The 24,398-nt window shown below is 35.5% G+C and overlaps 1 protein-coding gene across 1 annotated transcript; it reads right to left on the minus strand.

Annotated features, from left to right (window-relative positions):
• LOC129808283 (uncharacterized) lies at positions 1-23,511 on the minus strand. Its single transcript, XM_055858124.1, has 7 exons — positions 23,121-23,511; positions 22,004-22,055; positions 3,808-3,866; positions 3,416-3,572; positions 1,855-2,344; positions 1,661-1,734; positions 1-1,590 (listed from the first exon to the last, which is right to left on the minus strand). Exons 1-7 carry the CDS (start codon positions 23,185-23,187, stop codon positions 1,542-1,544), a joined length of 948 nt encoding a protein of 315 aa, XP_055714099.1. The 5' UTR covers positions 23,188-23,511; the 3' UTR covers positions 1-1,541.
• Positions 23,512-24,398: the final 887 nt, after the last annotated feature.

Consider the following 24,398-nt stretch of genomic DNA (forward strand, 5'->3'; position numbering starts at 1 on the left):
TGAAATTTTCATCAATTTTATTATTGCACCATCATCTCTATATAATGAAGTACAGTTTATTATGAATTGGCGCTTCTTAGATCAAAAATTTATTGCTACTTTTAGATATTGAGAAAAATTCTGCGTGTTCTTTCATAATTTTCTCTTGCATAATTATTTCCTACACAAATCCACTGAAAATTGTGGAGAAAATCAAGTCTATATATTTTAAAAAAAAAGTGTAATTAACTGAGAAACAAATAATATTACAAAGTAAAATATAAACTTTGCAGTGTTGAGAATTAACTAAAAACATTATACAAAAAGACAAAAAATGACAATGTTTTGTAAACTTTTTAAACCCAGAATCATAATAGAAAGAAAATATTGAAAAAAAATTAAATTCAATCATAGACATTAAAAACATGTGGGGAACAAGAAAAAAATAGAGCATTGAATCTCTCTTAAACAAACATCTTTGGAATGACGATCATTTTTAAAAAGAAAAAAAAATATTTGTGTTGTCAACATTTTTCTGCATTTACAGCCTCTTATAAATTTCATCTTTATATCTCTCTCAATCTTCTAGACATTTATTTTTCTCATTATTTAGCTCCCAGTTGTATTAATTGATTTCATTTTTTTTAACTCACTAATCGTATACATTGGACAGACAATTTTCAATATTTTTTTTTAATTAATGCTTTTTAACCATTATTTCTTTTACTATGGTTACATTTAAGTAAGTTTTGTTTTTTTTTTTTATTTACTCGCCCTCATTCTTTTGTTTGCCCAAGAAATTATTGAATAGAATGTTTTACTAAATCTAACCTCAAATATCATGGAGAAAAATCCTTAGACGAAAAGGTTATATTAGAAAATTTCGCAATGTTGAGAGTTTACCACGAAGTACCTTAAGTGAATTTCCATTCAATCTGATCTTCTTTTGCCTTTCACAAAGTTAAATATCAGTGTAATAAAAATTACCTTGTAGTTTTTCCTTAAAATATATCCCATTGAGGTTAGAAATAGTAAAAATATCATTATTTCAAAATATCTTACAGGCCTAGGTCAAATAAAAGAATGATGCTTTTTCAATATTTTTTCTCACTAGAGAGAATATATTTTCGTTAAAAATGTTTTTTTTTTCATTTCATTATTTTATAGTAAGTGAAAGATTATCGAAAATCCTTCTAAAATATTTACAACAAAGTAAAAATTAAGAGCTACCCAAAAAAAGTGTAAATTTGAATATAAATCGTAAAAAGTGAGTGAAACAAAAGAATATCCAAAAACTTAATAAATAATGTACCACAGAATCTTAAAAAAAAAGTTCACTTTTAAGCCATTCTTTCATTTTAAAAATTACTCCCTAAAAATATTTCTATATATACATTTTATAGAAAAAAAATCCAATTCACAAATTATATCCAAAAATAAAACAGACGTAAAAGGGGTACAAAAACGTATGTTGAAATGCACAAAAAACTCTCGCGCTGTCAAATTGACATTTTGCGTTGGATATTATCTGTCAAAGCGACGTACGGGAAATCCTCTCGAGTTTAGAAACGAGGTAAAAGAGGTGAAAATCTGGGTGGAAGGTGAGGATTGCTGAGAAAATTGCCAAGAATATGAGAGGATTTCGGTTGAAGAAATTTTTGTTGATGCCGGAGAAGATTACCTGAAATCGACGTTGCTGGTATTTTGTTGCTTTTTGCTGCGTCGCTTTCCCGAGACACCATTCACGAAACTCACCTATTACAGAGAAAAAAAAAAGATGGAGAAAAATAGATGTCAAAGTGACGTTTTTTCGCATTGGTCCTAGTGCCCGAGATTTTAAAACCCTAGCGGATACTTTTGTAACAGCTTTATTACCTGCAACACCTGACTGGCTTCAAATGCCGTCCCAGGCAAAAGAATCACCGGACTGGAAACATGTCCTGACTCCACACACAGCATATTGGGATACTCATCATCACCAAAGTCTGGAGTTTCACGAGCTTTTTCCATCCACGGATTCCAGATTACCGTGTCCGGAAAATTGTATTTTTGCACACGCATTTTCCTCCCAGACACCACATTTGTGATAATATGCTCCTGAGGGGTATGCTGATAAATGCGATCTGTCCATTCATTAATGGTCACTACATCACGACCTTCCTGATAGATGGCGTTTTCGCGTGTCTTGTCAATAAAAGTACATCCATGGAGGCCGGTAATTTGGCATCTACGCACATCCGGAACCTTCAAATATGTGTGCAAGAGCATGTTGAAGGAGAACGTAAGGTCCTTGCTGGGATTGTAGACGCCAATGTGAAAATGGAGTTCTTTTTCGCGCAAAATAAGCCGATAGGTAATCCGAAATCTAGGTGTATTTTAAATACAAATGTCCAAAAAATGACAACTGGTCAATATCACAAGGTTGATTTATTGAAAAATATAATTTAGAGTCTGTTAAGTAAGATCGTGATCGGGAAAAGTGGTAACAGTGCCTGCTTTGTTATTCGGATGATTGGGAAACAAAATGACAGATGTCCGCTTCATTATCCGGGTTATCCTGATGTATTTTTTGTTTTATTTTTTTTTCAACGTCTCGAAAATATAATACAAATACAAGATTATTTTTTGATTTTCTTTGTACGATTAGAATTAGAATAAAAGTTTTAAAGAAGATTAAAAAGACATAGGGGAAGGTTTTGATCGTTCGCACATACGCTACCATAAAACACTTCATATTTCTTCCGTATTCCTTTATGAATCTCACCTATGACCATTTATTTTAGTACCTACTCTTAAATCCCACCTCTCCTGAAAAAATTGGGTGTCTAATCCTTTTTCCTAGTTTCAGGAAGCAAAAATTAAAAACAAGTGCAAAACTGTAATTTTTATGTGTAATATTTCGTACAATTTTGAACAATTGATATCACTTTTTTGGAAAACTACTATCACAGAATGTAGAGGGGTTATTAGGGTTTAAATTTGTATAAAAACCTTTTGGAATGAAGAAGGCCGTTTTTGTGGGTGGAAGAAAATTCTCAAACTTGACTCATATTCATCGATCGCACATTAAGAATTATTATGTCTCGGATAGTGAATCTGGCAACACTATAATTTTAATGTTCCAACGTTTATGAACTAAAAAGCTCGCAAAAGTTACTCAGTGATTACGGAGTGATTAAATAAAGGGACAGAAAGAATAAACGTCGTTGCTTTGTGTTTTTTCTCACAACAAAGATGAAGACTAACACTTCGACTGAGACTTCGAATTTTTATTAGTGGATAGACTGTATCCATTCATTAATGGTAAAACGTTTTGGTCCTCAAGGAGCATGACAAATGTATCAATGAAGAATAAAAAAAATAATTTTTTAACACATTAAGCCTATCATTCTCTTACTTAACAGATTGTTTATGGTTTGGGCTTCCAGTAACTCACGGATAGTTCCACATTGAACGCGTAAATTCGTTGTCCATCAAACTAAAAACTGCCTCAACATCACCCGTTGGCAATCTCTCTGGTGCCCTCTCGAGGGCCCATCGTGTAATCCTGGCAAATCCGTGCTGTGGCCCAAAAGTCCACTGTCCAAATTGTGCTACAATCACCACCAAATAAATCAGTCATGGTCATTAAGGAACATCATTTGAATATAGTCATCAAGATTATGCTTCATTGAATCTTTCTTTTTCCAAATCACTGAACACTTCTCTACGCTCCTTCCTGAGCAACATCTTCGGTTCCATACATAGTTTTTGTGCATTTATTCCGTTTGTATTGGAATGTAAAAAAAGCATACAAAAAAGAAATGTAAAACATAGAAGAGAACTTACGAAATACAAATGGAATTCCTCCTCTAATTGCTTTCTTGCCATCAAAAACCGCCAATTTGCTAGAATGACACAAAAAAAAAGACAAAGAAACCTTAAGATAAACTAGAGCAAACCCAGACCAAATTGAGTCATTTATTACTGGAAATGTTTGAAATAATCTGAAATCATTTTAAGTACGAGGCTACAGTAGACTCTCTCTAATTCGGAAATTTGGGACTAAAATGTCATCCGAATTAGAGAGAAATTCGGGCGACACATTTTTTGAAATACAACGATTGTTTATTCATCTGCATACACATATTGAGTTTACATACTTAATAATGCAAAATCACATGAAAAATAAGACAAATCATGGAAAATTTGAGCATACTTGCTTCATTTGATAATCTTTATCAAATTTGAAAAATGTCAACAAACTTTTTAAATGTAAAAGAGCCAAATTAGTGAGAGTCTACTGTACTTAAAAATATCTACAGAAAATTTCATAAATAAACAAGAGACTAATGCGTAATGATCTCTACACATTGGCAGCACTTTTCGTCAAAAATTGCTTTTTGAAGGAAATTATCTGTAGTTCTGTAGGTAGAAACGTCAAAATTCTGTCAAACAGCAATGTTTGACGAAAATTGCTTCTAATGTATAGAGGCCTTAACTCTAAGACTTTTTTATACTGAAGTATGTTCTACGATAAAAGAACTACATTTGGAAAATAAATTGATTTAATAAACAATAAGAATAATTAATAATATTGGATGAGTTCATATATTCTGTCAGTAGAAGAGGTTGAAAGTTTGGAGTGGTATATCTCAGCTCCTGATGAACATAATTGGATGGGTGAACTATTGTTGGAAAGCTTGGCTCATTAGCTTTTAGAATCTGGTATATGTAGTCTGCTATGAGTAAACCATGGTCATCCAGAACCATTTATGTCGAAGAAGACACTTTTTGCAGCGTCATTTTTGGCCATCTACTGCTGGGACCAGGAGTGATCCACAATTCTCGCTCAAGGACTATTTGTTAGAGGAACTCAAAAGGTATAATTTGTGGAAGAAACTTTTTTTTTGGACATCTTCCTTTTTTTTATTCATCGACTTTTGCAAGAATTTTAACATTTTACACGCATAGAAAAAAATGACAGAAATCCTTCTATCTCATTTTCTGGGCAAACTAATGAAGATATCGACTTGGAATGTTCTAAGTACTCCCCCATAAGTTGATCCAAGGAATCCAAATGTCACTTCAATTTCACCCCAACGTCTATCCTTCTCCTCCAGAAACCACTCTTTTAGGATTTCTGTAATTTTTTCCTTGCGTTTAACACTTCAAAATTCTTGCAAAAGTCGATGAATAAAAAAAAGTAAGATGTCCAAAAAAAAATTTATTCCACAAATTGTACCATTTGAGTTCCTCTAACGAACAGTCCATGTGCGAGAAAAGTGGGTCACTCCTGGTCCTAGCAGTAGATGGCCAAAAAAGACGTTGCAAAAAATGTTTTCTTCGACATAAATGGTTCTGGATGACCATGGTTTACCCATAGCAGATTAAGTATACCAGATTCTAAAAGCTAATGAGCCAAGCTTTCCAACAATAGTTCACCCATCCAATTATGTTCATCAGGAGCTGAGATATACCACTCCAAACTTTCGACCTCTTCTACTGACAGAATATATGAACTCATCCAATATAATAATAATTTATTGGTTGATGCCCAGGTTACATAATATAACAAAAAGGACTATCCAAAAATTAAGAATGTCAAAAACAGACGACCACCTTCAAAACTGATTAGCTAAGCAAATCAGATCAAAGAAATCGTAAAATAATTTATAAAAAATATTCAAAAGAGACTATTTGAAGATGATAATAACATTCTGATTTAATACACGAACATTGTGTAATAATCAAACTCATAAATGGCTTAGGAAAATACATCTACTCTTCATAATCTCAAGAATAATTTGAGAAGAAACCAGTTCTTTTTTTCTAAACACTAACACAATCTCCCTGGATCTTAAAAAAAAATCAGTAGAAAAAATCACGCATTCATCATTATTTTGAATTCTCTGATGAGCATTTGCTATGGATGGAAAAATGAGATTGAATTACTTTCTTTCTTGAAGCTCAACAGATATACCAAATCATCTTCTTCTATTTCTTGCAAGTTCGTCAGAGCTATTGATGAAATTCATCATAATAACAATTTCTTCCATGAATTTCTGAAGTTCGAATTCCTTTCCCCAATGAATTCCACCCAAAAAGTAGGTTATCCGAAGAAAAAAAAACTTTTAATTTTGGACAGAAGGTTAAAAAGTAATTTAAATAATCTAGCATTAAAAAAACTTTAAGAATTAAAATAAAACACTGTGATTAATTACTTTTTCGTTGATCCCCCAACAAAATGTTAGTTTAAAAGTCAAGCAAACTTAACATCGATGTGATCAAATATAATTGATAAATCTCTTCTAAAATCAATAATTATTACCGTGGTGTCACATATAAGATTAATCTAATGACCATATATCACTTATAAGATTAATATTAAGATTAATACTTTCTAAACTGCAAGAATGGCAAAATAAGATAGCAATTGTTTTTATCTTGCCTCTGTCTCTCTCGTATTTTCCCACTGTACAAAGTTGGCAGCAATACAATCGCTCGAAAACTGACCGAATCACAGTTGGCACGCATGGAAAATTGCTGGAATTGCGTGGTGTCACATACACTGGTAAAAATAAAAGGATGAAATTGATCCAAATTTAATTCAATTTGATTCTTTTGCAAAGAATGGATCAAATTTCAAACTCTGAATGCACGTTTATCATAATAGAACATGTTAATTTGATCCATACTTTGCAAAAGGATCAATTTGATCCTTTTATTTTTATCAGTGTATAAGATTAATACTAGAAAAGACGGAAAGAGAGGTGTATAGTATGCAAAATTTCAAATGCAAAATCACGTGTGTTAGAAAGACTACACTCTCTCTAGTGCAGTATATCACTGATCGTATTAATTGTTTTCTGAATAGTATTACACTCTCAGTCCCGGCATTAAGTACTTCAGGATTAGGCACCTGACGGAATTATGCACATAAAATTATACAAGTTTGCCTAACATTAGGAGTCAATTTATGAAATCATTTTTGAAATACGCCTGAATGTATACTATCACGTCTGACTAGGTAAGCGTGGATTATAGCCTGAATTAACCCTTATCGTTCATACCTTACTTTTAAGAAGGTCCCATACAAAATACCCCTTACCAAATATATGTAAAGGACACTGTTTTGCGCTCTTAGAGGTGAGCATTGGAACTGCAAAAATTATGTTGCCGGTCGTGTTGCTCAACTGTCAGTGACAAGATAGAATATTTTCCAAAACATTTTATTTGTTTCAAATTTATTCAAAGATTCTTAGTGATTTGACGTGATTTGAATGATTTTATTTAAATATGCGACACTGTGTTTAGTGTAGGGAAAAGTAAAAAATGATTTTTCCTTTTCTAAAGTGTTAAATCGTTAATATCAGTTAAATAAAACATATCGTTATCCTTGTAGCTTCTGCAGTTTGTATAACATTCGGAAGTGAAATCAGGAGGTGCGTATTTGACAGTTTTATTCGTCTGCGATTGATGTACGTGGCAAAATCTAGTCCTTTATTCGGACCTACTACTTAGATCTTGCCGATGAGGGCTAAAAAAGTGCCTAAAGATGGGTGCTAATTAATGGCTCAACGCTGGGCCCCCTTACCCTGTGTCAGACGGGATGTTGCGACGCGGGAAATTTGAAAACATTTTGCTGCTTTTTCAAAGTAAAACTTTAATTTGTTTTATTAAGGTAAATTTTTCAAATATTCTAACTATTTATTGAAAAACTGTGGTCAAAAAGTATTGTTTGTTAATGCATTTCTATTAAACAGGTGAATCTTTTTATTTGAACTACTTTTACTCCGCGCGAAATTCGTTCTACGGTAGATTTATTCAAAAGAAAGCCCCTGCGGGTATGCAAATTTTCTCGATACGTAATGCCATTTGCGCAAATGTGCATAATAGCGGGATTGAGTGTACAGGCAATTCAGCAACTTTCCATGCTTGTCAACTGTGATTCGGTCAGTTTTCGAGCAATTGTATTGCTGCCAACTTTGTACGTAGGGGGGAAATACGAGAAGAGAGGCAATATAAAACAATTGTTATCTCTTTTTGCCATTCTCGCAGTTCAAAAAGTAACTAATCTTAATAAATCTTATATGAGACATGGTCATAAAACATTTGGAATTTGATTCTTTTCGAAATTTCCTCTGTTCCAAAAATATCGAATTATGAAGGGATTTCTGACACATTTTCGTAAATCTCTTGGCACAAATCCTACCATTGAGCAATCCTTCTCTTATCACCTTTCCAACTCTATCTCTAGTTTAAAAAGATGTCGTACAGAGTTCCAGGGTTTGCAAGGTGCTCGAACTTGTGACTTAGATGCTATACCACAAAAGTACTTTCGCATGATTTACTGTTTACCGGTTATCTACAGATTTAAACCGATTCATAAATAACTGAAAAAATCCTCTAAAATAGTTTTAAGAGCAAGAATTGATTTTCGGTCGAGAATTAATGATCGATTCGTAACCGATTCACAACCGGTTCACAACCGATTTAGACCGATTTAGTAATCACTCAAAACATTGCCCAAAATAAAAATATACCTCAAAAGTAATAGAACTGAATTTAAAATAATAATTAGTCATCGGATAAGAACAGGGACACCATTCAGATGACAAATACGCTTTCTGCAGCCTTTTTAACCTTTGACCTTGAAAACCCGTATTAGGAATGATTCAATGGTACAGTAGACTCTCGCGCAATCGGCTCTTTTTCAATCGGGCGAAAAATGTTGACAATTTTCACGCTTGATTTTGAAGAAAATCTGCTCAAATTCGCTGTAGTTCCTCCTTGTTTTATCGTGATTCTTTATAATTGAGCGCTTTTTGTGGAATTTACAATGAATTTAACGTCCGAATCTCTCGATAATTTGGATGACATTTTGCCCCATATACCCGATGAGAGAGAGTGTACTGTTTTTTCGTATAAGAATGAAATGTCAACCTGGATAATCTCTAAATCATATCCAAAAATGGAGAAAAAAAATCGCACGACACGTTTTAGAGCAACCCCAAAAAATATTCTTTTGGAGGGGAAGGGAAGGGGTGGGGAAAATGAGGGACATGTTAACGATCCTTGAGTCGACTTATGGGGGGGCACTCCAAAGCTCCCAAATCGGTATCTCTTACCGTTGGACCTCTAGACCCGACGACATTTGGACCGAGAAACAGCGTGTCTGTTTTCTCTATGGAGTTCGAGCAGTGAAACTTTTCTGGAAGAGGAACTTGACTCTCTTTGGTTCTAAAAAGCCTCAATCAATGTCTCAAGAGTTCGTTCCATCACCGCTGAATATATACAATTCTCCAAACATCGATCATCAGCTCAATCTTTTGCACTTCCGGGACCAAGTTTCATCTTGTTTTTTTTTTTTTAATACTGTGGTTGAAAATGGTAAAATGGGTCTCGAATTGTTTTCTGTATCGTCTTTTGGTACAATCATCAATTTGTGGTAAGAAGAATTTTGCTTATTTAAGAATGAAAAGAATATTCCCTTTGACGTGGATTATGCAAAAACAGGCTGTTACTTGGTAGAGTCTTTCAATACGCAAAGAACGAATGAGTTCAGTGTGAATGATGAGGATGTGAAAGTATAAAAGAAGTTTTGGATTAAAGTGGATCGCATCGTGAATCTTTTGTCCTCCACTTTGCGTGGCTTTTTCCCGCGCTTTTTTGCTATCCCACCCCGTAAAGAAAAGCTCAAGAAATTACAGTGAATTTCTGCAGAGACAATTGAGTAGCTCAAGAAAAAGAGACATTCGTTCTGAAGAGAAAATCACTGACTTTTTTGCAATGAAACATCCCCATCATTCTCGAGACAGTGTCTCTGGGATATGGGCAAGAGTTAGATGTTATATACATGGAAGTAACCAGTGAAAAAAGTCCCAAGATGCGGCAGAAGCTAAAGAGAGAGAATTTGGGATGGAGAATACAGAGAAAGATTGGGAGAATTAGATGAACAAGTTGGTTGAGGGAAAACACTGGAAGCGGCACAAACATCAATGATGAGAAGAGTTGGAGAAACAGAAGCAAGAAGTGCTCGTCGGAAATGGGATTTGACACAAAAAGTAGGCGCTACTGTTTTCAAATAAAGCGCACAACAGAACAGAGATGAATTGGTTTGAATATTTGCACAGCGTGCGAGACTGATGTGGTCACTAAAATGCTTTCCGAGTGCAAAAAATCCTCTTAAGTATGAGTATATCTAATTGTAAGTACGAATTTAAAATTGACAACTCCAATCTGTTATACTCTCAATTTACAAAAAAAATTAATTTACAAATCCAAGAATCAATCTCCTTATTTTGAATACTTCAGGGAGAATTAAAAAAAAAATTTAGTGATACTTCAAGATTTCGAATATGAAAATGACTTATCTGTCAATGTCAGAACATTAAAGCAAACCTTATAATAACTACAGTTTTTAGCTGAGATTCTTTACAATCTAAACTTCTATGATCCGAGATGAAAGGCAACCTCGTCATCTCGCGCTTAAACTTTGTATAAATACATTTTAACTTGCCAAAAACCGATTGTCATGGCAGTCCGTCCGGTCGATTCTACGTAATACAAATTACAAATTCTTCTGGCGAGAGAACGGAAACAGATATCGACAAGCACTGTTCAGTGAAGATGAAATATCGATGGGTGGCTAAAAGTATTGTCTGATCCATCCTCCCGCATCCTCTTCCACCATTTTGGAACAATCCCAAATTTTGTTTTCTCAATACAGTAGTCTCGCTATAGTCCATATTTGGTTCCAGATTTGACACTTAGGTCGCACTAGTCCATTTCATTTTTTAAAATTATCAACGAATTTTAGTATTGAAATTGTTTGACGGCGTCCACTTTCTTTGCGATTGTGGTACTTGTCCTCGCTCTCTTCATTATGGATCACAATTATCACAACTACTCAATAAAGTTTGCCAAAAATATTAAAATAATAATAACAACATAGCATGTCGCGTACTAAAAAACATAACCTAACTTAAAATCAGTGTTTTGAAATCAACGGTCGATAAATTGTGGACTATAGAGCGATGGCCTATAGCGGGGCTCTACTGTAATGATTAAACTACATTTCCATAATTTTCCACTAAGTCGTCTCTCGGCTTAAATCGTAAGTGTGTCGAGGGCGTCGAGGGCGTAAGGTATCAATAGGTCCTGATACGAGTTTTTATAGTGTCAGTATGTGTTCCTTTCACCCTACAGTACTACAACCATTATGACACGCTAACTTCATTCGATTTAATCGAAGATCCGATTAATCGAAAAATCGATTTTCGATTAATTGACCTAGAATATATTGAAAACTAGACCATGCTTTTTCTTTAAATTTTAGTATGTTGTAGCTGAGGTCGAGACCTTTCCAATGGTGGATCGCACTCCTCCCTCGATGTTCCCTGACCTGAGCTATAAACGAAAATATCTTGACCGGACCATATTTTCATTGATTTTGATGCGATTTCAATGAAATTTTAGTATATATTGTATCTGAGATCGAGATCTTTCTAACGAAGGGTCTCATTCGTCTCTACTCCAACCTACTGTACCCCGACCCTTACTATATCCAAATGGAGCGGACTCTCCATCTCTAATGTTTATTAACTGATTTTAGTGAACTTTTTTTATCGTTTGCGCTCTGTACTCAAAATATTTAAAATAGAAAATGACCAGTGATAAGCTCAAACTTATCTGGGCTTATCACTGGTAATTGTTTCTAAAATTTTCGCGGAACTTCTTTTTTATAACTTCTACAAAAATCAATTTTAAATGTGTTAGTTGTGTAATTAGAAATCTCACAATTAATTTTAATTTTGAATTTGTTCAATTCATTTTAGACCGCCCAAAAGCGCTTTCCTTGGCATATGGATGCTTCTTCAGTGTTTCCTAAACACTAAAATTTTGTGTTTGTGAATGTGAATAAATAAAAAAACTATCGAAAGTTTTTGTTTTCAATTTCGCAAAACCGATGAAATCCCGGATTCCTCTGGAATTTTCTCGAACCTCGTTAACCCTTTAAGGACGAGACACTTTTTATTGACCGAAAATCAACAATAAAAATGAAATCGATGAACAAAATCAATGAAATGTCTAATAAGAAAAATTATTTCCTCTATGTGTCACGGGTAATCCAATCGTCCTCAGAGTTTAAAGTTGAATTCTTCGTAATTGAAAAATTTTAATTAGGGGAGACCGGGGAGATTTGGGACAGGGGTAGTGTGGGACAAGGCGATTTTTTTCATTAATTTTTTAAATAAATGGGATTTAATCACTACTCAATCGTAAACAATATTAAGATGTATCTTGACTAAAAGAATGGATATCCTCAGTTTTACTGTTTTAATTCTATGAACACTTTCTTAAAAATTAATAAAAATTGTATTTTGTGATTTCTCAGTTTTGTTGAGTTGCAAGAAAATCTACTCGTGTGAGGAATTTGATGATCATGATTGCAATACTTAGAATAAAAAAAAAGCAAAGAAAGATAGATGGAAAATAATAAAATAATACTTTAAATAACTGATTGACAATAAATGACTCTACTGTACAAATTAGATTGATATTAATTTCTAAGTATGAAAAAAAAGATAAAACATTTTTATTTCTATTAGAAATATTTTTAATCTAGTACGTAAAATTAATTAACGTGCTCCAATAATGCAAATTCTGCAAGAAAAAACGCGTCCCAAACATCCCCTTTTGCGTCCCATACTGCCCCACATCGGGGAGGTTTGGGACAAAGCGTCAAGTTAAATGTTTTACCTTCTCCAAAAAAAAAAACTCGGTTGTTTTCCAAGTTCTATCGAGTACTTTTTATAAAGTCAATACCCATAAGTATCCTATAGACCGCATATAATTACGATACGCTATCGCGATTTTTTGGAATACTGTCTGAAAGTCAAAACATAGAAAAGTGTCCCAAACCTCCTCCCCGGTCTCCCCTAACTCTTAATATTTTCAAATTTAAATTGACAGCTCTCCAAACGAGTAAATCTGTCAACTAACATATTATACTTATACATTGCAATTTCTTAAGTCATGTTTTAAAGCCAAAAGCTTCACCCACAAGGGTTTTCTAGAGTAAAAAGAAAACTCCATAACGTGCACCGCAAAATAATCCCTACAATTATTATTCCCTAAAAGTTTTGTATGTGCTCTTGTTATAATTCTCCCCCATATCGATCCAGGGAATTTGTGTGCTTTCTCCTCTCCGAGCTTTTTTGCACTCATTGCCTGATGATGAAGCTGATGAAAAAGTGCTTCAACCCCACACATTTTCCACCCACTCATCCCCCTGTTCTCAGTCGCTTTTTTTTTTTAGTATCATGCAACACATTTTGATGGTGGAACAGCGTCTGTGAAAATGGCTGGACCAAGAAGAATTTCCTGAAGAATTTTGCCGAGGGCAGATAGCTTCAGATAACCAGATGATGCCTCACTTCTTACAAGCTTCAATTCTTAATGAATCCCTCGAGAACTGGTGAGTTTTTGTTTTTTTTAAAGGTTGGTTTTGAGGACTTGCAGAAATTCTAAAAATTTCCCACATTTACAGATTTCTCTATTCTTTGCCTATATTAGGTGAGATTCTTATTTCACTTTCTACTTGTAAGATACAACGGATACAACCCTGGTCAGGAAAATAACTGTCAGAAGATTCTTTGTCCTTGGAAAACATTCTTCAGAAAAAAAGCTCACCGTGAATTAGTTTTTCGCATAAATTTTTGGTGCGTACTGATCTATACTAGAGATCAAGTTGATTCAGTTTTGAGAAAAACCGAAAAAAAAACATGTTTTTAGGGGTGGGGAGGGGAATAGGGGAAAAACGTATAGAGATAGTTTTTTTATTGGGAGTGATCGAAGACCGGAAGTCGATATCTCTGACCGTTTGACCTTTAGCTCGGGAACAAACTTAAGGTCAAGTAAAAAAATTTTCCGAAAAAAATTATTCAAAATCGGTACTTAGGGGAAAGTAGACATGGTTGTTCGTACACAGTCAACCTTCAAACGATGCGAATTTTCTCTTTGGTTGTCAAGAGCTAGTTCATCATTTCTTAGCCATAAGATAAATATATTAACCTCATGAAACTAGATGAGAAATGGTAAACTAGGTCTTTGAGAACAAAGAGAAAATTCGCATCGTTTGAAGGTTCACTGTGTGCGAAAAATGCCTACATTCCCCTAACCGGTTCATTACCGATGAAGACCGATACAGCCGGGTTCAAAATTTCAATACCTTTCCAAAAAATGCAAATTTAACCAAATCGGTTGAAAAATGAGCCCTTCAAAGTGTTTCACATTTGACCTTCAATAACTCAAAATGGCGAATTTTCTGGTCATAAGTATGTTTGGGCGAAATGTTCGCCTGGACTACCTCTAAAATATATCCGAAAATCATTGAAAAAACTTGGACTAATTTTGAGAAAAAAAAAACAAAAAAACATGGTTTTTTAGGAGTTAGAGGGGAGATAGGGAGGGAAAAAACGTCTAGATGTATTGTTTTTTTTTTTTTTTGTTGGGGGTCATTGAAGACTGTAAGTCGAGATCTCTGGCCGTTTAAGCTTCAGAACGCTGATAAGTTGAAAAAAATACGATTATATAGGGTAAAGTGATATAATTTGGAATTAGTGTTACAAGTTGGACAAATCGCCGGTACAAGTTGGACATGGCTTTTTTCTTGATAAATACAGTACAAAATTTGTTTTTAAGCACAAGGAACCAAAAAAAAAATGAAGTACTAAAGGAGAATGGTCAAAACTATATGGGCGCTGGTCCCGGAATCGCCACAAACGAGAGTAAGCGCATTTTGTAGGTACTGATATAAGATTGAAAAATTGCCGGGACGCAGGACCATAAACGCTGGGAGTCCTTGTAAAAATGCATTTATCCTTTCGAAAAATCGCTGTTTTGACAACGAATTACGCAAGAACGGCTAAAGTGATCTTGATGAAATTCGGTATAGGGTCACTGTATGACTTAAAGTTTTTATCCATGCATACCACCTCCTCCCCCCACCCTCCATTCTGATAGCCCCTATACAAAATGGGGGCACTTTACCTTATAACTCCTTTCTAAGAGGAGGTAGAAAGCTGAAATTCGACAAGAGAACAAAGCTTAGGGAAGACTTTTAAACCATGTATAATATCTCCCTCCTCTGTCCCCCTTTCTGCTAGCCCTCGTACCAAATTAGGGCATTTCACCTTATAACTCCTTTCTGAGAAAAGATAGAAAGTTGAAATAGAGCATGGTAACAAGGGTTAAAGAAGACTTTTTAACCATACTACCCAAACTCTTCGTCCATCACCCCTTCTGGTAGCCCCCATACAAAATAAGACTATTTTACCTTATAACTCCTTTCTAAGAGGAGGCAGAAAGCTGTAATTCGACTAGATGTCTATAAATGCATATAAAATCTAGAAAATTATTGTTAACGTTATTAGTTATTCATTTTTTTCATTCTTTTACAAACAAACTACTTCTTCTCAGAAAAGAGGTCAAAATGTTCTCATTTTGTATAGGATTACTAGAAGGGGTGGTGGAGGAGGGGATTAACATGCATGGTTTAAGTGTCTGCCATAAGCTTTGTTCCCTTGTTGAATATTAGCTTTCTACATCCTCTTAGAAAGGAGTTATAAGGTAAAGTGCCCCCATTTTGTATGAGTGCTACCAGAACGGAGGGTGGAGGGAGGGGGTGGTATGCATAAATAAAAAGTTTAAAACATACACTGACCCTATACCGAATTTCATCAATATCATTTTAGCGGTTCTTGTATAATTCGTAGTCAAAACAACAATTTTTCGGAAGGATAAAGGCCTTTTTTACAAGGACTCCCAGCATTTATCGTCCTGGGTCCTGGCATTTTTCTCAACCTTATATCAATATCTTCAAAATGCGTCTACTCTAATCTTTGTATGAAGATGAACCAGCGCCCATATACTTTTGATCATTTTTCATCATTCTAAAAAATAGTTTTTATGCTCTAGAACTGTTCCTCCATGGTTTAGAACATTGATCCCAGAACAAAAGTTGTTACCTATACTAATGTCTATCCAATGACATAGGTCCCCCGTTCGTGGCGATTCCGGGACCGGATTTGACTATTCTCCTTTATCAAGCAAAAAGGCCCTGTTCAAATTGTACCACTGTTCAACTGTACCACTGTCCAATTTGTACCACTTTACCCTGTTCTCTTTTTGAGTTCGAGCAGTAAAATACCCAAATTGCACAAGAAATTTTACTCCTTTTTCCTTGTAATTTCAACAATGCAATTTTATTGACAAATTCTTTTAAAGAGGGTTTTCTCAGTGGAAATATTGTTGAACAATTTTGTGTGTGAAAGACAAATAAATTTTCAATTTTTAAGAAAATTGTACACGGTGATGACCTTTGTTCTTTCTTCTCCGTTATTCTCTCATACGACGTTTCGAAGGCAGATTTCCTCCTTCCTCAGGTCTACAAATGCATTTTTAACAAATTTTGGACAATTTTTGAAAAATATTTTTACAAACAATAATAACAATCTCAAAAACACTTACACGGAAAATTCGGGGAAAAATGTCACAATCTTTCGTTACCACAACTGTGACATTTTTTCCCGAATTTTCCGTGTAAGTGTTTTTGAGATTGTTATTATTGTTTGTAAAAATATTTTTCAAAAATTGTCCAAAATTTGTTAAAAATGTATTTGTAGACCTGAGGAAGGAGGAAATCTGCCTCCGAAACGTCGTATGAGAGAATAACGGAGAAGAAAGAACAAAGGTCATCACCGTGTACAATTTTCTTGAAACAATTTCCTTGACCGAAAACACACTTAAAATTTCAATTTTTATTTTTATAAAAAAAAATTACAGAAAATTGAAATTTTCTGCATGAATGGTAAAACGGAAAATAACGAGTTTCTATTCATTACAAAGATTAGTATACTGGCAGTTTATGTCTTTTATTACTGCTCTAACTCCACTTAGACAGCAGTACCGATATATAATCAATCAATTTTTTCACAACCCCCCCCCCCCCCCAAATTTCCACATTCCCCTCCCCGAAGACCACTTTTCTCAACAAATCTTTGCGTTTCACACAATTTTTGACAAATGTCGTCACGCTGTTTGCCCGACTGTCCGTATGTCCGTCCGGCTGTTGCCAGCTCTAGAGACCAAACGGTTAGAGATAGTTACTTAGGACCTAAGGTTCAGATCGGTTGTGAATCGGTAATAAACCGGTTATGAACCGATAAGTAATTTTTGTCAGATAATTAATTTTATTACTCTTAAAATTATTTTGTGGGATCTTTCGAGTGATTTACAAATCGATATAATTTAAACGAACTCTATATAGGGGAGACTGGGGCAAAATTTGCCAAATCAAAAATTTTAATATTCTATAACTTTGAAGAGAAAAGAAATAAAAAATTAGATTTTTTACCACAGATAGCCTGCATGAAGTCCTTTAAACGTCCAATGTTTTAAAGAATTCAAGTAAGAAATATAGAAAATAAAAAATATTGAAATTTTGAGGCCTCTTTTTAAAATATTTGGCCTTCAGGAGATATCAATTTTCATTGATTTGCTTTCCAAATTTTTTTCATTGGTGTGTATTTTTATGATAATTTGAACCCGCTCAACATGAATATGGTATCAGTTTAAGCTTTTTCTAAAAAGTTTTCTTCCTAAAAATATTTGTATTAGAAAAGAGCACTCGGGGTAAAATTTGTCAAAAGGCATGGGGCAAAATTTGGCAAAAAACGAAGATTTCCGATGTTTTGCACGGCGAAGAAAAACGTCATTGTCAAAAACTCGCCGCTTGTTATTTGTTTTTGTTTATCAAAAGATTCAGAGCAGTTTTATCGCTTTTCCTAGTTCCTCGACGTCAGGGAGTTCCAGATTGATCTATTCCAGCTTAAGTGAGAACATCAATATTTGGATATTTAGCTTGTAGTTATATTAATATAATTATAACCATTAATCAACCTTTCAAGAGTATCATGGTCCGAGAGTATCAGAGAAGAAACAACGTGCTTGACCCTGAGAAGCTCTTGTTGGCTTTGAATGCGGTGAAGGATGGTGTATCGGTGAGATCGGCTGCCAAATCCCAAGGAATCAACCGCGAAACATTGCGACTCTATTGGAAAGTAAGAGGAGGAGAATTGGAGAATACTAAACTCCTAAAAACTGTGAAGCCAGGTCGATCAAGTGTGTTCAATGAAGCACAGGAAGCTGCTTTGGAAAAATATTTGTTGGATTGTTCGGACAGCTACTTCGGCTTAACTATAAATAATGTAAGAAAATTGGCCTTCGATTTTGCCCATCAACTGAAGATTTATACACCATCATCTTGGGATCGGAAGAAGATTGCAGGGATTGACTGGTTTTACAATTTTCGTAAACGCCATCCGAATTTGTCTTTGAGAAAGCCGGAAGCAACAAGCTTGCAAAGGGCGATGGGATTTAACAAGACAAATGTAAATAAGTTTTTCACCCAGCTCCGTTCACTATATGCCAGACACTCCTTCGATGCCTCCCACATATATAACATGGATGAAACGGGAGTAACCACTGTGCAGGATCCTGGAAAAATAATTTGCCGTCGAGGCGTTAAGCAAATTGGACGTATAACCTCGAGTGAAAGGGGCACACTGATCACAGTGGCACTTGCGGTCAACGCTGCAGGAAACTCCATTCCACCATTTTTTATTTTCCCGCGTGTAAAATACCATGAGCACTTTATCAATGGTGCACCGCCTGGGAGTATTGGGGCAGCCAACCCATCAGGCTGGATGAACGCTGACCATTTCCTTCAATTTTTGCAACACTTCAAAATGCATTCCGGTGCTTCCATGACAAACCCAGTGCTTCTGGTTTTAGATAACCATCAATCCCATTTGTCTATCGCAGGACTGAAGTTTTGCGTTGACAATGGAATCAATGTGTTGTCAATTCCTCCACATTCTAGCCACAAACTCCAACCACTAGACCGCTCAGTGTATGGCCCGTTCAAGAGAGCAATGGCTGCTCACATGGATTCTTGGATGAATGCACATCCTGGACGATCTTTGTCTATATATGATCTTCCAGGAGTAGTTTCTCTAGCCATGGACGCTGCAGTGACAAGAGCCAACAACATTTCTGGTTTCAAAGCCACTGGCATATGGCCCTTCAATCCTTTAATTTTTAATGACGATGCATTCAAGCCATCCATGGTAACTGACATCCCTCAAATACCTGCAGTTTGCAATTCTCCTCAAGCTTCAAATATAAAGGAGGAACCAGTTGATACAAGATCTGCACCGGAAAGTGAAAAGAAAAATTTTGACGACCTTCTTGAATCCATAAGGCCTTTGCCAAAAGCAGAACCACGATCTACATCCCGTCCCGGACGCAAGAAGAGATGTAGTGAGATTTTAACAGATCCCGATATGATGTCGCAACTTGCAGCTGAGCAGAAATCTGCTAAAAAACAAAAAACTGAGAAGGAGGCTGCAAAAGAGAGGCCGAAAAAGAGGGGACGTCTGCCAAAGAAAACATAGGAAATACAAAGTTACAACTAGTTAGTACCTATCCTGAAATAAACTGGCTCAAAGAATATTTATCTTTTGATTCGTATTTCCTTCATCCTATTATTAGGACCACTTGACGTTAGTAACATTTTTAATAATATTGCCTACGAGCAAGAAGCCAATAATCTCATTGAAGGAGCTTAAAACGTTGAAAAAAATGAAAAAAGTGACCAAAATAACTCTGCGACACTATTTAAGTATTTGTTGTAACAAATTTATTCACTTATAATTCCAACATTATTTTTCGAAGAGGTTTAAATCAAGTCAAGTTTCGGGATTCAAGACAGTAGGATATCACGAGGAAGATAATAAACACAGAATGCCAATTATTCACTACTAAGCTCTAAAATCTGAAAATTCTGTAAAAGGTAAACACAACCTTCATCTTGGCCATATTCTTCTTCTTCTTTTTGTTTCGCCACAAGTGACATTTAGTCGGCAAACTTCGTTCATTCAACTCGCCCAATTCGCCTTTTCTGCATTTTTTGAGCGGCCGAAGAGAATTTTCTTGCGAGAAACAGCTCTTGGAAAATTACTTGAAAATCATATTTTTCGTTTATTTACAGGCAAGTAATTTGCAACAAATTGTAGAGGAACAAACATTCCTACCAAAATATGTCAATAGAATATTTATTTCATTCACCAGAGCTCCTAACAAAGGGAAAGAAAATTACAAAAAATGCCCCTTGCCTGACAAATTTTGCCCCAGCACTTTTGAGAATTTCCACAAAATCATCTTTTGGAAAATGGCTCGGAAAGCGCATTTCCTTTCGAGATAGAGAAAAGTGAGCTTCGGCAAAGTTGTAGAGCAGTAATTTTTCTATAAGAATACGCTCAATAGATATCAATTAGATTCTCTGGGAGCTTGTAAAAAAATCAAATATCCGTTTTGACAAATATTGCCCCAGTCTCCCCTACTTAATTTAAATCTACCGATACTACGAAATGTACCAAATACTACCGATACGATCTGCCGACTTTTGCTAATAAACACGCCGATCGGTCATTCTTTGGTCAAATTGTGCCGATTTCTTGATATCTTAGCAAAACAATACCGATCTGTCTATTTTTAGCTCCACATCGGCACAATTTTGCCGATCGCCGCTTACAGTGCACTTTGAGATTCACTTACAGTAGAGTCTCGCTATAGGCCATCGCTCTATAGTCCACAATTTATCGACCGTTGATTTCAAAACACTGATTTTATGTTAGGTTATGTTTTTTGTACGCAACAAGCATAATTATTTTAATATTTTTGGCAAACTTTATTAAGCAGTTGTGATAATTGTGATCCATAATGAAGAGAGCAAGGACAAGTACCACAATCGCAAAGAAAGTGGAAGCCGTCGAGCAATTTCAATAGTAAAAGCCGTTGATAATTTTAAAAAATTACATGGACTATAGTGCGACCCAAGTGTCAAATCTGAAACCAAATATGGGCTATAACGAGACTCTACTGTATTCAGAGTTAGCTTCTTTTTATTCTAAAAAATCTAAATGATGCGTAAATTTTCCTCAAATTAGAATGGCAAGGGATCAACTTGCTTGAGTTCCTTGTTTCACAAAAAAAAAATGAGTCATAAATCTATTTTGTGCCCCTTTACTTCAAACAAAATTGTGCAAGCAATCAAAATGATAAAAAATAAAATAAAATATATATATACATATTTGGAAAATTTATTAAATTCTGTTTCTAAGTGCATTAAAATTGCAAAAAAACTTAGTTAGGGGGAGGTGGGGCTATCTTTAACTGTGGGGCTACATTGATAGGGGAGACCGGGGATGTTTGGGACAGGGGTAGTGTGGGACAAGGCGATTTTTTCAATTAATTTTTGAAATAAATGGGATTTAACCATTACTGTATCGTAGGCAATATTAAGATGTATCTTGACTAAAAAAATGGATATCCTCAGTTTTATTGTTTTAATTCTATGAACACTTTCCTAAAAATTGATAAAAATTGTACTTTTTGATTTCTCAGTTTTGCTCTTTGTATTTTATATCAGCGATATATAATCAAAATTTTTTATCTCATTAGCTAGCAGTATAATCTGGTAACATATTTTTATAAAAGTTTCAGAGATTTTACGCTCTTGTTTTTTACTTAAAGGTTTTAAATACCGAAACTACCCGCGGGGATGTTTGGGACACCTGAAAGGGGATGAATGGGACGTTGGTTTTCTACAAGAATGTAGGTGGCGTGCAATTTTTTATTGTAAAAAATGGAGAGTAATTCCCAGTTTCCACTGGAAATCTTCATCTTGTGCAAACTTTACCAGTTGTGCACTTGTTTACAGAGACAATTAAATCATCAATGATGCCATTTACATCGTCGCATTAGATTGAGATTGGATTGTCCCAAAATCCGAATCCAATCTTGTCTGTTTATATCGTACTGTTGAGATTGAATTGGATTTTTAGCGGGATGATATTTTTGTGAGGTTAAAAGCTAAAGCTGAAAAGCTGAGGCTAAAAGTTAAAGCTGAACTTACCTCACAAATAATTGTTCTTGATTGTTGACTCTCCAAGACACGACAGTTGCACCTGAAAAAAATAAATTCTTGATAGTTAGAGCACTCATTTTGTCCATTTCACCACTTCTCCACCCATCTAGGAACTTTTTTTTTTCCTTTTTCTCCCTTTTCTCTACCAAAAACCTATCGCAAAACTTTCATTTGCAGACATATTTTAGGTGTAATTCCTTCATAATCACACCTATATTTTTAATTTTCAGAAACTGAAATCTCATTAGAAATTTGCAAAGTTCGTCTTCGACAAAAACAAACAATTAGTGAGAGTTTGCTGAATGAGAAATACCAAAAAAAAACTCGTTATTTTCTCTCTGCAAAAATTGAGCGTTTGGAAAGTAAGCAACATTGGTCAAAGACAGTTCTGGGCGGGCTCCAGAAATGCCCGGAAAAGCACCTTTTGAGAGTGTTTGGAGCTCGGAGAACGACATGCAATAAAAGATAGCATACTACAAAACGCGCGCTGGAATATGTACCCGTTTTTTGTTCATGTTTTTTTTTCAACACTTCCCTTCTCTCTTGCGTTTTTTTTCCTAAAAGCTCGAAAATGTTATTATATGGTTTATTCTCTATTATTTAGCCTCTCTGCTTTTTTTTCTTGGCTTAACACCAACAAAAACATGCTGTTTCTCTCGCTCTATCGTTAATTTTCGTCATCATCATTAGGAGAAAACGTACCATACAATGGAACTCGCGAGAGAGTGTTAAGAGGAAAGCGAATATAGTTTTTCCGGGATTGATTGCAGGTGTCCTATAGAACAATTTCCGGGAACAAAAAAGCGAGGGAAAAAGGTCTGAGTGGAAACTGAGACGCCCTCTATAAAATACACCCCCTGAGTGCTGCCCCCTAATTTCTGTCATATTGTTTTTCAACACACACTCATACACTATGGCGGCTGAATTATATTAGTGTAGAAGATGTATTTGAATCGGTAGTGTGTGTGTATCCACGCGCTTTTTTTCATATGAACTTTTCCAATTGAAAATGGCCTTGTCATCGCCTAATTTTCACACAGTACCCTTTTCAATCCAGCCAAAGAGCAATATTTCCACCATCTACCGAGACCTAATTGTCACTTACCATGTAAATTAATGGTGCAAGTGGTATTATTTCCCCTATCAAGAACAACCACACTCGTGGCAGCCATTTCAAATAAACACAAACGACAAACTTTTTTACAACAATCCCAAAATCAACCAATTTCACCACCCAACACGTCAAAATTGTCACAAATTCAACCTTTAATCGATCACTTAGAACCTCAACTATCACCTATAGCACTTATGCACGAAACACGTGTGGAAAAATTGGATGAAAGAGGGACTTGCAATCCCCAAACTCGTTTACTATATACTCTCTGGGATCGGGAAAAGAAAAATCTCGCCACTCTATTGTATGCTTCTCACACTTGCACTCGTCTTTTGACACTCCTTCGCATGCAACACACTCTCGCGGGCAATTTTTCATAATCTCCCATCCGGGGTAGAAGGGAGTCAAAAATACTCCAACAACAGTATCTGTCCAGCTCTATCACACGCAATGTTATATGGCTGGATCTTGGGCAAAAATGGCCGACTCTTTTTGTTCATCGTACCTCAGGGGAAAGCTGATACGTGGTGGGGGGTGCAGTGACATAACCTCACAGCTAACTTTTTAAAATTAACCGATTTTTCAAAGAGGGAGTGTCTGGAGTGTCTTGTTTGAAGCACTACAGCCCAAGGTAATCCTCAAGTGTTTGATTCTCAATTTTTCCGTCTATCATTCTTTCTTTGAATAAGAATGTCTATACAAAGTATTTTACATTGCGGAAGTCTGAGTCGCAAGAACAAACAGTACGAGACAGGAAAAAGAAAGAAAAAACAACTAAACAGCTCCAGAAGAAGTTTCTGCCTCTCATTCCTTGGGAGAGTGTTCCAAATGGCAATACCCGCCACAAAAAAAGTCTCATGAAACAGATGGCACGGTCAGGCGCGAAGCCCTGACAGATGACCCCACATCAAGAATCTCAGCCAAGTAATTAGGAGTAGCAGTCTGCAGTAAACGCGTGATAAAAGTGGTGATTCTGGACACAGGTAAGTGAAGAGCGGACACCGCGGACACCCAAGGACAGCGTCCGCATGTGCAGAGATATGGACATACTTTCGCAAACCAAAAACATACCTGTTACAGCAGTTAAAGGTAGCATTCAGACGACGTCTTGAGTCAGTATCACAGAAATAAAAGAACTCTACAGCATAGAGAAAGTGTGGCACAAGAAGGAAGCGGACCAGGAGCAAGCGAATATCTTCTGGTGTGTAAATAGCAACTCTACGTAAAGTATAAAGAGCAAAATTAACCTTACGGCGAACTGCAGAGAGA

Source organism: Phlebotomus papatasi, chromosome 3 (genome assembly GCF_024763615.1).
Source record: "Phlebotomus papatasi isolate M1 chromosome 3, Ppap_2.1, whole genome shotgun sequence".
In the NCBI taxonomy this organism is placed as follows: Eukaryota; Metazoa; Arthropoda; class Insecta; order Diptera; family Psychodidae; genus Phlebotomus; species Phlebotomus papatasi.

What these genes read in the sequence shown, in the direction of transcription:
- LOC129808283 (XM_055858124.1), bottom strand. Translation starts at nt 23,187, where the DNA reads ATGGCTGCCACGAGTGTGGTTGTTCTTGATAGGGGAAATAATACCACT. An exon ending in CAAGAACAATTATTTGTGAG is followed by an intron (nt 3,867 to 22,003) that starts GTAAGTTCAGCT and finishes GTGTCATTCTAG; the next exon opens with CAAATTGGCGGTTTTTGATG. An exon ending in CGTTCAATGTGGAACTATCC is followed by an intron (nt 2,345 to 3,415) that starts GTGAGTTACTGG and finishes AAATACACCTAG; the next exon opens with ATTTCGGATTACCTATCGGC.